The sequence below is a fragment of the Arvicanthis niloticus genome, chromosome 23 (assembly GCF_011762505.2).
Source record: "Arvicanthis niloticus isolate mArvNil1 chromosome 23, mArvNil1.pat.X, whole genome shotgun sequence".
NCBI classification, from domain to species: Eukaryota; Metazoa; Chordata; class Mammalia; order Rodentia; family Muridae; genus Arvicanthis; species Arvicanthis niloticus.
Genome location: NC_133430.1, coordinates 14,659,726 through 14,674,322, shown reverse-complemented (window position 1 = coordinate 14,674,322; position 14,597 = coordinate 14,659,726). Strand labels below are relative to the sequence as shown.

The following is a 14,597-nucleotide window of genomic DNA, read 5'->3' as shown; positions in this document are numbered from 1 at the left end:
GCACAGAACACAGCTTGTCTTGGCCAGCCTTTCTTTAGAGGAGGGAGGAGTCCCTCAATATAAATGGGCATCAGTGTGCAAGAGTTGAAAACAAGCCAGGAAGGCAGAAAACCTGCACATCAGAACTCACCTAACAGATACGGGCAGGTGGCTTTGATTCTGCAGGTAAGGTCCATGAAACCTTCTCTTTGTTGAGAAAGGAAAGAGCCAGCCCAGAACTGTGTAGTAATGGCTATGACCTGGAGTTTTAGCTTGGGGGCAGTGAGAACTTGTTCTTAGGTCACCGGGTATGAATCTCAGTGCATGACATTCCCCTCTCTTGTACGGGTCTTTGTGACTATGGAAGTTGCAGGTGCCATTGCCTATGCACCTGCAAAATGAATGAAGCATGCTCCTTCTGAACCTCCACAGGGAGAAAGTTTTGAGACCATGCCTAGCTCAGGTGCTGATGTAGGAGCCAGGACAGGACTATGATAGAGTGAGTCCCTCTGGGATAGCATCACTGCCATGCTCACATCAGACAGATGATGCCTTGGAGTCAGGAACCACATTGCCTGGTAAAATCCATGGGGAAGAATGGCTACATTTCTCTTCTAGAAAGAAATGAAGATCATAGCTCAGCTGCTGAGCCAGGTCTTTTACACAAACAGACTAGCCTGTTTTCTGCGGAAACCGTTTTGGATTAAAACATGGTCAAATGCTACATATGTCCAAGAAGGCCTAGGTCCAGCTCAAGTGTGTTCTTTGGTTGGTGGGTCAGACTCTGAAGCCCTAAAGGTCCAGGTTAGTTGACTCTGTTGGTCTCCACCTATTCCAGAGGGACTCTGTCACAGTCCTGTCCTGTCCTGGCTCCTACATCAGCACCTGAGCTACGTATGGTTTCAAAACTTTCCCCCTGTGGAGGTTCAGAAGGAGCATTCCTTTCCCAACTGGGGCCAGCAATCCTCATCCTATTCTCCCACAATTGTTCTGAGTTCGGTCTTCTTGTGGGTCCCCTAACAACTAGAGCACAGGCTATCCCAAAAAATCTGCCTACAAATACTTAAAAATATTATTAGCATTTGGCCTTTTGAAAATGGAGCATGTCATCCATGGCTCTAAAAAGATTAAATATTTTACACTACAAAATATGCAGTGTCAGTCTACTGCCAAGCATCTCTTTCTAAGAAGCTCTTATCATATGACTCTCAGTCATTCAGGAGACAGACGTCTGTGATCTCCTCAATATTCAAAAAAGGTATGCATATTCATCTGATATTTGAAACATATGTTTCATTTCTACAAAGCGGGTTGCTTATTTTTAGTTAGAATTCTATAAATTGTATTTATTTGGTTTGCAATATGTCAATCAAGAGCAGCAGGGAATAGAGAAATTTTTAGGTCAGAAAAAAAAAAGATTGTGACAAGTGAAATTGGTTTCTAGAAGATGTTGAACAATATCTACTGTAAATGAAGAGATGAAAACAAATATTATAGTGGGAAAGAATTGAACTGAGAAATAATCTCATTGAGCTGTGTTTTTGGAATTGTCGACTAGAAAATCAATGCTGTGACCACCCTGTGCTACAGATTTTCCAAATGGATGGTTTTTCATAAGGCCAACTCTAAGTTATAAACTTTAAAACCAATTAGCCCACACTATTTTTTCTGGCTAAAAATGTTTCTTTCGTATACACAATCACTCCAATACAACCTTAAAACCTGGCATACAAATAATGAAATATATGGTACCAGGGTTAAAGATACATTCAGAGAAATATAATAACGATTGTCATAGAGCTAGGGCATATTTTCATTGTATTAATTTATGAATTTACCAAGTAGTAATCAAGTCACAAATAGTGGCTCTTCCCTGACCAGCTTGCAAGTATGACGGGCTAGATGAACAAGAGATCAGTCTCTTCACTGAGAGAAAGAATCAGTACATACACACTTGAAAGGCACAGACAAATCCTGCAACTGTATCTCATGTTGTCCCAGTATTAGATGGTTGGGATAAGGGGAAATAATATCAAGCAAGGTTTAACAATCATGGTATAAATATCAGCACAAAGCTTGGCATAGTCCAGTGAATCCGTGACACTTGTCAAATTTAAACCTTATTTGCACTGGTTACCATACTACTCTACCAGACCATGTCTAGACCAGGAAAACACAGAACATTTTCCATAAATTTACATCCATATACATAAGTGATAGGCAACGTGAAAATCTTCAATAGAATTTTCACAGCGTATGGGTGGCATGACGTGGATACACCGACAGTGGTATAAAATTTATGAATGATAATTTTCATTTAATTTATAGAAAGTTGGTTAAGTGTTCATCAGCAGCTACTTTGCTTTGTATGTATTAAATCAAAGCATCATAATTACATAAAATAAACACTAGGCATAAAAACAAAAAAAAAATCCCCAAACTAACAAACAAAAATACATGGCCAAATGCTTTCTCAAATAAATGATTACATCAGTATGACAGAAGATGAAGGTGGCTGAAACTCCTGGCTCCTCTGCAGACATGTCACTGCCCTGGGGACATGAGGCAAAGCTCCAACACCTCCCTTCTCTGCTCTCCATCCTCCTACACTCTTGCAGTCTCCTCTCCCCTACATCCTCCCCTTGGCTCCCTCTTCCTATCCCCTCCTCCCCCTCCTATTGCCTTGCCCCCTTCTTTCTTGCACTTCCTCACTCCTCCTTCTCCTATAACCCTTCTTGTCCCCTCTCTTCCCTGTTCTTCCTTGCTTTTTCATTCCTTTCTCATCTACTTTTCCTTCTGAATTCCCCTACAGCAGGGACAAAGACTATAGCTGGGCAGCCATGTTTACACAATCACAGGATTCAAATGTGATCCGCACTGCAGGGGAGTATGGACAAGTTGGCCCTCTGGGCAATCTTCACCTCCACTTCCACACCTGTGATGAGCCAGAAACTTTTGCCAGTTATGTCACTGGGCCACACAACAGGCTGTCAGAGTGGTTTAGATGTTTGCTTACGACCACACAGCCACCCTGATAGCTGAATTGAAATCTGGTACAGGTATCAGAGACACAAACAACATTTCTTTTTTGTTCTGTCAGGAGGCCTTCCAAGCCTGAGGCCATGTCGTACCCTGGCAGGGTTGAAAGGACCTCTACTATTGGTCCTTCTAATACCTGTTCTCAGGGGTGACAGGGCTTTGGCACTGAGCCACATGTCTCCAGTGGTTTTCTCAATTAATCTCTGTACTCCCAGAAACCTGCATTAGAATCAGTGCTTCCAAATCATCCAAGGTTCCTTCCTTCAGTCTGGACTAGAGTTTGTTGATAGGAGATTGCATGAGTGCAAAAGAATAGGGTTTTCTGCCTTCCAATGGGGCCTTATGAGAATCTAGAAAGGGAGAAGAAATTACACATGGTTTATGCCCAGCTCCAGGTTTTTCTCTTCCTTCATCTGTGAGGTTGGAATGACCCTTTATCTTTCTGGATGCTGGTTCACTTAAATAGAAAAAATTGACTTCTTCAATCTCACTTCCTCCATGGTAGTAGGAAGATCATGATGTAGAATTGCCATGGGTGTCCAGAGCACCTCCAGTGAGCAGTCACAGAGACAGGAAGAGAAGCAGAGCAGGAAGAACTAGGAGATGGTCAGAGCACCAGCTGGTCTTCTCAGACTCAAAGGATGTTTTCCTTTCAGCCTGGAGAACCCAGAAGATGGCCTTCATTGCAGCTCTGGGAATGTTGATAGCCGGGATCTGCCCTGCTGTCCTCTGCTGCTCAGATGACACACTGGGGAGACACACTGCAGTCCAGAAAGGCCAAGACACTAGAAAACAATTGGACAGTCTGACATTGGCCTCCATCAACACTGACTTTGCCTTCAGCCTCTACAAGGAGCTGGCTTTAAAGAATCCAAATAAAAATATTGTCTTCTCTCCACTTGGCATCACAACTGCCTTGAACTCTTTGTCTCTGGGAGCAAAGGGTAACACCCTGCAAGAGATTCTAGAAGGTCTCAAGTTCAATCTCACAGAGACCCCTGAGGCAGACATCCACCAGGGCTTTGGGCACCTCCTACAGGGGCTCAGCCAGCCAGGGGACCAGGTTCAGATCATTGCAGGCAATGCCCTCTTTGTTGAACAACACCTGCAGATCCTGACAGAGTTCAAGGAGAAGGCAAGGGCTCTGTACCAGACTGAGGTCTTCACAGCCGACTTCCAGCAGCCTCGTGAGACCAGTAAGCTCATCAATGACTATGTGAAGAAACAGACCCAGGGGAAGGCCAAGGACCTGGTCTCAGACCTGGATGGGAGGACATCCATAGTGGTAGTGAATGATCTCCTCTTTACAGGTGAGAGTGGTCACTGGTTGGCAAAGAGAGGGAGAGGATATTTCCTGGGAACCTGTGTCCTTACACTGACAACTGGAAAGGATGTGCTAGGATCTTGGAATCATGTGTGTCTAACTGCTTATTACACAAAGCCCTTACTTCTCCTCTGAGAATTTTTGGATGTTGATGTAATTCCTGGGACATACAGAACAGAAACACTAAGCTGTCAATCCAAGAGAGCTGATCTGGGCTGTGACTTACTGACTAGCTGAATGCCATGTCTTCCACTGTCAGCCCTCCTGAGTAGGCAGGAACCATGGCTACTCCCTATACAAATGACATCCTTCAATCTGACTAGAGTAAGCATTTCTAGTATGCTCCTATTTGAGGTATCCATCCCTCTGGATAGCCTCAGTCTCCAGCAGGGACCCACTGGGCTGGGACTTCTTGACTCAAAAGATTCTAGAAACACTAATCTTAAGGGGGAAAGTACCATAACCTAAAACCAGGTTTTGAAGAGCCTTGGGGGACAGTCCCTGCATAGAACTTCTCCCCTGAGCCTATTGTATAATGAGCTGGGTTTAGGCATGAAGAAGATGGGACTGGGGAAAAGTCATTAGAAAAGGGAAATGTCTGTTAGGCAGTGTTCTGTGTTAATGTCTGGCTGCTTCTTGGAATTTTACTTCTATAAAATTAACATATGAAAGATCAGAATTCCCAAAAGACATTCCTAAGGCAGCAAATCTTCTGGGACATGGGTCCATGATAATTGGAGACTCAATTGGAGACACTATGGTTAAGGTTATTTGTAGAAAATCCAGGGAACCCACACCCACCACTCCCTGCCTGATAGGAACCAGAGAGTAAGGTGACAGCTCATATATTGTCTCCTGACAGAAGTCATGATGTAACTAGACATTAGCTGGATTTGGGGCTAATTAAAGTTAGTCCAGGATACAGGAAGGGCAGGCCTGGACTATAAGCAGAAAATCAAGGTGACAATGGACAGAAATATAGGAGAGGAGGTCAGAGGATGAAGGATGGGAAGACAGGAGGACCCCAGAGCTGCTGAGGACAGGGGATGTTGGAAGCAGAGTGTCAGCCTGAAGGGTTAGACTGCAAGATTTGGCTCTGTCAACTCTGCACAGACATAGGCTCAAGTGCTACTTGGTGTGAGGTGGGATGTATGTTTAGGCTGCAAGATGCCAAGAGCAAGAAACTGTTTCATCACCAAGTCCCAGAGTGTACACTGTCTGTGGGGACAGAAATTATAAATCTGGAATAAGCTTGAGCTGATATTTCTGATTCAGAGAGGGGAATTCAACTCAACTCTACCTGTCCCCTGCTGACACTTTAACCATTACACTGGGTATAAGTGAGAATCTGAGGGTGGCCATTTCCCATGTGTGAGATGAAGACTCATTACCCGTGTCTTAGCCACAATGTATGGGATTATGAACTGATCATGATATGGGAGAACTCAGTCTGTGCTGTTCTGTTTCTCCTGAAACCTGTCCCACAAGCCATTGCCTTCTAGACACAACTACCCGAGGAAGACAGGACCCTCAACTCTCCCTCATCTCTAGTCTCACCACCTTCATTCTGGTCTCTCTTACACACTCCACCCCAGGTCCCTGACTGTCAGGAGCTCAAGTAGCCAGGCTGTGATTTGAGCTTCCTCTCTAACCAAATCTGGAACCTCATTGCTACCATTTTGTCCACCTACCAAGATTTTTTTCCAGCTCAACATTATGTTACCCTGAGGGACCCTCTGAGTGACTGAAGATGGATGGATTGCTGTCGCAACTCGGAAGCTGAGCATAGATGGAGAGGAGGTGGTGTTTCTGTTGCTATTACAATATGATTATTTGCTTCGTCTTTAGGCAAATGGAAGGTACCCTTTGACCCTGATGACACATTCATGGGAAAATTCATATTGGACAGGAAGAGGACTGTGAAGGTGCCCATGATGAAGTTTGTAAACCTGAAGACACCCTACTTCCGGGATGAGAAGCTGAAATGCACTGTGGTGGAGCTGAAGTACAAAGGCAGTGCCAAGGCCATGTTCATCCTCCCTGACCAGGACAAGATGCAGCAGGTGGAAGCCAGCTTACAACCAGCAACCCTGAAGAAGTGGAGGAAATCACTGAGGCATAGGTGCATATCCAGGACCCAGAACTGGCCTGGACTCGTGTACTGACATCATCCTGATGGCCAGTGTCCCTGTAACTCAGATTCTCACTTATACCCAGTGTAATGGTTAAAGTGTCAGCAGGGGACAGGTAGAGTTGAGTTGAATTTCCCTCTTCTGTCTCAGTTGTTTGAAGCCTGATTTTACCCTGGTTTTTGTGGTTGACAAAAATGAGATCAGCTTGAACCTGGAGCTGAGGTTTCTTGTGTCTCTCAAGGGCTATAAATGACAAGGAGTCTTGAATGTGTCTTTGGAAGGCAGAGGGAATTGTGATTGACAGGAGATGAGCTCCGAGACTCAGCTGTGTCCTTCGTAGCTGTCTCTTCCCCTTATCAGCCATTCATTCACCATTCGTGCAATGGTGACTTGAAGACCTACTACGTGCCACGCTCTGACTTAGACTCCGAGAGAGAGTATCAGTCATGAATGGACAAAAATTCGCATCCTCGTGAGCTATTTTGTAATTGAGGAAGAGACAGTAGGGGGCTGAAAGTAGAACTAATCGTTATTTAGTAAGCTAAAGGTCAGGTTGGATGCAGTGGTGAGGTTGAGAAGGACAACCAAAGGTAAGCTGGAGTCTGATGCTGTGTCCAGTTGTAAATGGAAGGGTCACTAGGTGATGTCTCAGGGCTGGCATGACAGGGAAGGGCTGCATTTCATGGATCTAGGAAGAAAGCACTCTCAGTCAAGGAACAGTTAATATCAAGCCAGGTTGCCTGTCCACTGCAAATACTCTCAGGCTGCAATGAATAATTAATGCATTAGTAAGAGCAAAACTACATGGTCTAGGCATGGGTAGAAAGAAGGCCTCTCTTCAGAGAGAGGGCTGCTATAGAATGCTTCCACTAAGACGTAAGTTGTGTTGACTTGGCACACGTTCCGGTGGCTCTTCAATTTCTCTTTTCTCCTCAGGGTGATAAGTGAGTTCTACCTACCCAAGTTCTTCCTATCCCAAAAATACAACCTAGAAAACATCCTTCCAGAGCTGGGCATCAGGGAAGTCTTCTCCACACAGGCAGACCTGTCTGGGATCACTGGAGCCAAGAACACAACAGTATCTCAGGTAAGACAAGGAACACGGGTCACTCATGTTGGATCCTGAATGTAGACAGTGAAAGCTGTGTGGGCATGTGGGGATATTCAATGTGTGAGAAAACCTACATGCCTGAGATCCCTCATGTATGGGAGAGAGAAATCATAGCCCAGATAGTTCTTCTCAGAGTGTGCAGCCAGTTGCTCTTTACCCTCAAGAATTGAACACATCCAGAAATCAATGGTAGAGAAAGTGCCTGTGCTTGGTTTTAGTCCACATAGGTCCTAATCTGTGCTGTACTGCAGGGCTTCCCATAATCCACTGCAAGGCCTGCCACAATCCACTGCATAGCCACCCATAATCCACTGCACAGCCACCCATAATCCACTACACAGCCACCCACAATCCACTGCACAGCCGCCCACAATCCACTGCACAGCCACCCACAATCCACTGCACAGCCACCCACAATCCACTGCACAGCCACCCACAATCCACTGCACAGCCACCCATAATCCACTACACAGCCACCCACAATCCACTGCACAGCCACCCACAATCTACTGCACAGCCACCCACAATCTACTGCACAGCCTCCCACAATCCACTGCACAGCCACCCACAATCCACTGCACAGCCGCCAACAATCCACTGCACAGCCACCCACAATCCACTGCACAGCCACCCACAATCCACTGCACAGCCTCAGCTTCTTCAGCCATTACTACTTGACTAGCACACATAATAGTAGCAGTAAAGGTAATAACAAGGGATCAATGGTAGTTTTGATGAAAAAAAATCCCTGAGAATAAGAGAGAAGATGCCCTTAGAACCTCATACCACATTCTCAGCTGCACAGCCTGTTGGTGCCTAGCGTTCTGTCCAGGGCCCACTCAAAGCTCTGGGCTGAGATCTGTATCACCAGGGCATGGTAGTCTAGTAATGTGAATTCATGCCCTGAGCAATGCTGGTGTATATATATCACAAGGAGGTTGGAGCAGGAGAGATGCTGAAACTTGTAGAAATTATTTAATCTCGGCATAGGTTTCTACCCCACCTTAGCTATTTAATTCCTGGATGAAACACACACACAACCTTTATATTTACAATAAGTCTTAAACAGCACAATAGCTGTGCAGTAGTGTAACCTCTATATGATTAGAATCTACTTTCCTATCCATACTCTGAGTTATTACTTATTATGTTGCATCTGGGTTCTCTTAACTCCAGTTGGCCAGCCAACACTGTATGGGTAGAGTTTAGAAGTTGATCATCCTGCTTCCATTTGTCCTTTTTCAACAGCATTCTGTCTACCAATAAAATTAGGGCCTTTGTTGACCAGTGGTTAGCTTCCCTCAATTGAAGCAACTCCACTCGGGATGCTTATCGCCTTTCTGGAAGGAAAACGGGGCTATTATCAGGAGCAGGAGCAGGAGCAGTCATGTCTTGTAGTCAAAAGATATTTTAATAATGAAATATCATGTAATGCCATATTCTGAGAATCTGTAATGCTTTTGAAGACCATCTTATCCATATATAGCATAACTGAATATTTAAACATTGTTTTTTGTTATTTACTATTTAAATAACCTTGAAAACATTAACTAAATTAGAATCTAATATGACCATGATTTTGACTATCTGACTCCTAACTTGCATTACTTAATTATTTTGAACAGTTTGTAATAGCAACTATTTAAAGGACTGTGATTCAACCTTGTAGTTTTAAATGAGCTGCAGAGGCACAATTCCCGAGAGTACCAAAATTAATTTTAAATATTGTATCAATAAACAAAGATTTATACCAATGAAAAGCTTAAACCTCTCTCAATATACAAATTCTGTACCAATGTAAGAAAATATAACATCAGTTCTGCACGAAAATATAAAGATTTCGATCAATGTAAGATTTTGGCTATAAAATGCTTTGTTTTAGAATAATTTAATAATCCATCCCTATTTGTCTAATTTCTTATAATATTACAATATCCCCTATTTATCTTTTCAATCCCCTTTCCTTTACCTAAGCAAGAAGGATAAAGAAGAGGAAAGGAAAGATAGAAATCCCTGAGTCTGTGTTCTCTATTTAAATTTCATCCTGTCTAAAACTATAATTACTTGTAAATTATGCCCTTAAGATGATAACACTTCATGAAATGACCAATCCACACATCCCAACTTAAGGGGTTGGGAAGACCATCTTTTTCTATCAGCCTCCTAATGAGTTGGGATCAAAAATTCCTAACTCAAAAGGAAACTGAAAAAGAAATGTTCAGGTCAAAATAAAGCTAGCTGGCATTATTGTTATTAGTTCAGTCTTCTTGTGTTGAAAAAGTTCAGAACTTAAATGGAGTCCTGACTAAAAGCATCTGAAAGACTGGATGAACTGTGGTCATCGGGGATAAGCAGACCTTTCTGAAGCTGTTCTGGAAGTCTCTGGAAACAGCATGAGTTGAGGCAGGGTCAGGCAGGGAGCTGAACAGCAGGTCATTCCAGCATCCCTGAGGGTGAATCTTGTCAGACTTGCCTTCTTAGTATTTTATTCTGTAATATATGAACCTTACAACCAGTATTTAGTTCTATAAAAACATTTGTATGGAAGATGCAAGGTGCACAGATCAGTTAAGGATGAAATTTTGCTCCTTGTTTGAGCAGGTGAAAGAAAACTATCCCTTTATGAGTTAGTTTAATTAATAACCAAGTGGTAATAAATCTTCATTCATGCCATATGCTGTTTCCATGTAGAGGGATTAGCAAATCATGTCACCTGTCCTGTTTGGTCTTCTTGCTTTTTTGCTTCCTGTCAGCAGCCAAGATCTTTAGGGATTCTTCCTCTATCAAATCGTATCCTTATTACTTTGGAAGGAGTCCAAAGCCTTTTTTCTTTTCTTTTAACACAAATACAGAGTTTCTTTGCTTGGTCCAGTGACCCAAAGTCATCAAAAGTATAGATTGATTCAATTTAGCAGACTCTTTTTTTATTTAAGGCTGTTCTACTTGACCTCTTTCACAGAATATTTGTAATACCATTGTAACCACTGAACTTATAACCTTCATTTTGATAATTAAAACAATTACTATTATTTAGTAAGATAGGATTTCTTTATATCTACGCCAATGCCTTTGTCTCCTAAACATCAAGATGAAAGACCTGGATTTATTCATTCATCAATTTCAAGTAATTTTTCCCTTCTTTCCTTAAAACATGCATATCAATTTTATCTCTCCCTCCTTTGGGGATTAATATTTCCATGGATAAATATACTTACATTTCTCTTTATAGAAATTGAATTAATATTCCTTCCCATATTTTACTTCAGTTAAATTTCATTCTACTTACTGTATAAGCGTATTTTCAGGCCAGCATATGTGTCCTATGCTAGGCTAAGCAGTCCCAGTTTCCCCATGGATCTCACTTTCAAAGAAACCAGAAGCTTCTGATAGCACTGATATCTTACATTTCAGTTCATTCTCTATACTTTTTCTTTTTTCTTTTCTTTTTTGATTTTGTTTTTGATTGTAGGAGGCTTGAAGCCTTGCTCTCTGCCTTCTGACCAGCCTGCTTCATTGCAAAGTGGGGGGCTTCTAGTGTCTTAGAGGCAGGCACCTTAGAAGCACTTGAGAAGACACCAGGCTGGAGTCTGAACCTGCCACCCAGCATGCTGTCTGAATCTGCCTGGTGGCACAGCTGTGTCCAGGCTTATGCCATGAATCCCAGAATTGTGTGCACTAATTTAGCACATACAGTGTCCTAGTCCCAAACCTGTGCTGCTTGGGAAAGAAACCACTTGACTCTGTTATGAAACCAATTCTCTCTGCCTCCTAATATTAAAGAGACGGTATGTGTTTTCCATTAGAGAATCACAAATTAATTTTTAAGTGAGTTTTTGCCAGATGCTGAGGCACCAATATGTTGTAGAAATTATTGAATCATGGCCGGAGGTTCCACCCTGCCTTAGCTGTATATGTTTCCAAATGAAAGACATATACAACCTTTGTATTTACAATAAGCCTTTAAAGACTCAAAGCTGGGCAGTGGCCTAGCCTCTATGTTAGAACCTACTTTCCTATTGATACCCCGTTATTACTTACTATGTTGCATCTGACCTGTTCTTAACTCCAATTGGAAAGCCCTTGGTGCCACATTCTCTTGATTCTGAACACATGGTGGCTTCTCCTTCCTCCTCCTGCGCTTCTTCCTCCTTGTGGTTCTCCTTGGACACCAAGCCCTTCAAACCTAAGCCCCGTCTATGCTTATTTTGCCCAGCTATTGGCCGTTGGCATTTTTATTTACCCATCAGAAATACCTTGGGGACGGGTTCACTTAGTTTACAAGTAGACTCTTTTCTTTGGAAGAGCCAGGTCCTCGGAGCCTGCACTTAGCAGTACAATGAATAGCAAAACTCAACAGAAACCTGCACTGTCTGCCAGCTCATTGCTGTTCCCTGTGGGGCTGTTGGGAGGCTGCCTGTGGGGAAACCCCTGGCATTGCCTACTCCTGTCCTATTGTAGTGGTTTGAGGGCAGCACAGATTCAGACACTGAGCAGGGCATGCCTCATCTCACACCCTGAGCAGAGTCTTGGGAACACCGGGGTTAGAGCTGATGGAAGGAGCAAAGAAATTCCCCAGCAGATGAGGCCAGTGGTCACCGCTTGCTCCAGGTCTCTTCCTGCCCTCCCTGGTCTTCAGTGAGTGATGTGTTTTCTCCCTACAGATGATCCACATGGCTGTGCTGAACATGACTGAGACGGGCACAAAAGCAGGTGCTGCCACGAGAGTTGAATATGACTTCCTGTCTGCAAAAATTAAACCTATTAGTCTTATCATGATCAGGGCATTCATATACGTTGTTATAGATCCACGTAACCCATTTATCTCCATTATGGGCAAGGTTATAAACCCTATAGAAATCTAGAACTTTCCAAGTGTTGGGGATTCTTTCTGAGTTAACAGATTGAGTCTCTATGTGCTTTTTGGTTTCCGTCCTCCGATAGGCTGTGGCATTTTTGTTATTAAACAGTGACCTTGACTAACTTTAGTGGTCAAACATCACAGGAACATGTGGATGGTCGGTGTCAGGCTCCTCTCCCCTTAGCACTCCTAATCAGAGCAGAGTGGTAGCCTTTTTCTCAGTTCCCAGCTGACCAACCTCACAGAACAGGTGAAAACCTTCACCTCCATCACCAAAAATGAAAGACCAGGAGTAAAGCATCAATAAACATATACCTGCACAGAAAGTGTCCAGGCAGCATTCATTCATTCGGCTCCCTTTATGGATGAGGAGACTGATGAACATAAAAGCTTTGTCTTTTCCCCATGACAGACAGAAAGACACTATGGTTTCCAAGTTCCCTGATGCCACAGGGACAAACCTCACCAAGCAGGGTATCATCGGATCATGGGGCATCACAGTTGTGGTTGGAAGGTGGAGAATAAAACAAGACTCTAGATGCTTCACGTAGAGCACTCAAAGAGACCTTGGAGAAGGAGGGGAGTTATGTGCTGAGCTTAAAGGAGGAGAAGGAAGAGGAGGAGGAAAAGGAGGAGGAGGAAGGAGAGGAATGTGAGGTTCTCAAAAACACCATGTGTCTTGTCCTTCCGACTTTGCTTCTGTCAGAGAGCTCACCAGGTATAATCATAGTCTGACAACTGATTATTTTGTGATTCTGAGCTAAGAACCCAACAGAGGTACTTTCCATGTGGTCATGACCACACATCAATAGTCAGAGGACATCTACCATGGAGCACATCAGGAGCACGAGGAACAGCAGTGACTGGAATGATGAGACCCAGCGAGCCGCTGGCCCTTCTTCCACACTCGTACTTCTGTGACCTGTTCAGCCATATCAGGAAACGAATTCACAACTCAAGCCTATGCAGAGCACCTTCTATCCAGGTGATGTGTGGTTGGCACAGCCTGCAGGGCTGGAATTCAAAGCTTTCCTGTGCAGCAGTAGGAATGGAGAACGGCAAAGTCTTTGGAAAGGTTGATGCAGCAATCACACTGTAGGCAGGTACTCAGAAGAACAGGAAGCAAGGATGTGTCAGGCACTGCAGCCATCGTCCACCATGCTTCTTCATAGTCGGCAAAGGGCTTGTGACCCCAGTGTACCCCAACTGATGAGTAGACGAACAGAGCTTGCTCAGGACACACACTATTACTGCATTAGACAAACAAGGAAGGTGCCACTTCCTGATGCCATGTGTGTGGGCCTGCCCATATGCTCACAGGGAAAGAGCCAGACACCGTAGGGCCTGTGTCATGTGACTCATAGACATGTTATATCCAGAACAGGGGAATACACAGTAGGGCCTGTGTCATGTGACCCATAGACATGTGATATCCAGAATATGGGAATTCATGGATATAGAAGGTGTTTTGATGGTTGTCAGGAGCTACAGGGAGGGGAGGGGAGGGGCGGGCGGGGAGGGGAGGGGAGGGTGCCTCATCAATGGGTATGCTATCTGTTAAACAGTGGCTAACAGCTTGAAACTAGACACTGGAAAACCACTTTGTTGGTGGATAGGTAAGGTGACTACACAAGGCCCAGACAAGAAAGAAGTGTGAATCCTGAGGAGAGATTCTCTGAGCTTTAAGGATTTAAAAGGGCTGGGTAACAGAGGAAAGGCCCAGTTGCAGGGGGAACTTTTCTGAAGTATGGAATGGGGGCCACCAGGATCAACCCAGAGTCTGTGGGATAGGGAGCAGAGCTCCTCTGTGTCACCCCCAGGCCTGCTGAGGAGGACATGGCCAGCTGCAGTCCCTCCTTGCCACTTCTCTGGCTTTGCCCTTTCACAGTGAGGAGAAATAGAAGTGCATTTTAGAATCTTTTGAAACATTCCACCTTCTGGGGCCAAGGAGGAAATAGGTGAGAGTGAGTTTAAGGTCAGTAGGGCAACCTAGTGACGATGTGTCAAAACCAAAGTGTAAGAAGAGGGCTGTGGCCATCACCCGGATCCCGGTGGCTGGAGCAGTCACACAGCTGCTCTGCTCTGCTGTGGAAACTGTGTCCAGAGGCATCCTAGAGAGGTCATGGAATGCAGAGCTGCAGGCATCCTAGAGAG

At 44.1% G+C, this 14,597-nt stretch overlaps 1 protein-coding gene across 1 annotated transcript; it reads left to right on the top strand.

The window, feature by feature from the left end:
* Positions 1–96: 96 nt before the first annotated feature.
* Positions 97–12,758, top strand: LOC143436826 (serine protease inhibitor A3B-like). The gene is made up of 5 exons (XM_076921290.1): positions 97–165; positions 3,675–4,328; positions 6,191–6,464; positions 7,411–7,561; positions 12,247–12,758. The coding sequence occupies exons 2-5, from the start codon at positions 3,692–3,694 to the stop codon at positions 12,445–12,447; spliced, it is 1,263 nt and encodes a 420-aa protein (XP_076777405.1). The 5' UTR covers positions 97–165; positions 3,675–3,691; the 3' UTR covers positions 12,448–12,758.
* Positions 12,759–14,597: the final 1,839 nt, after the last annotated feature.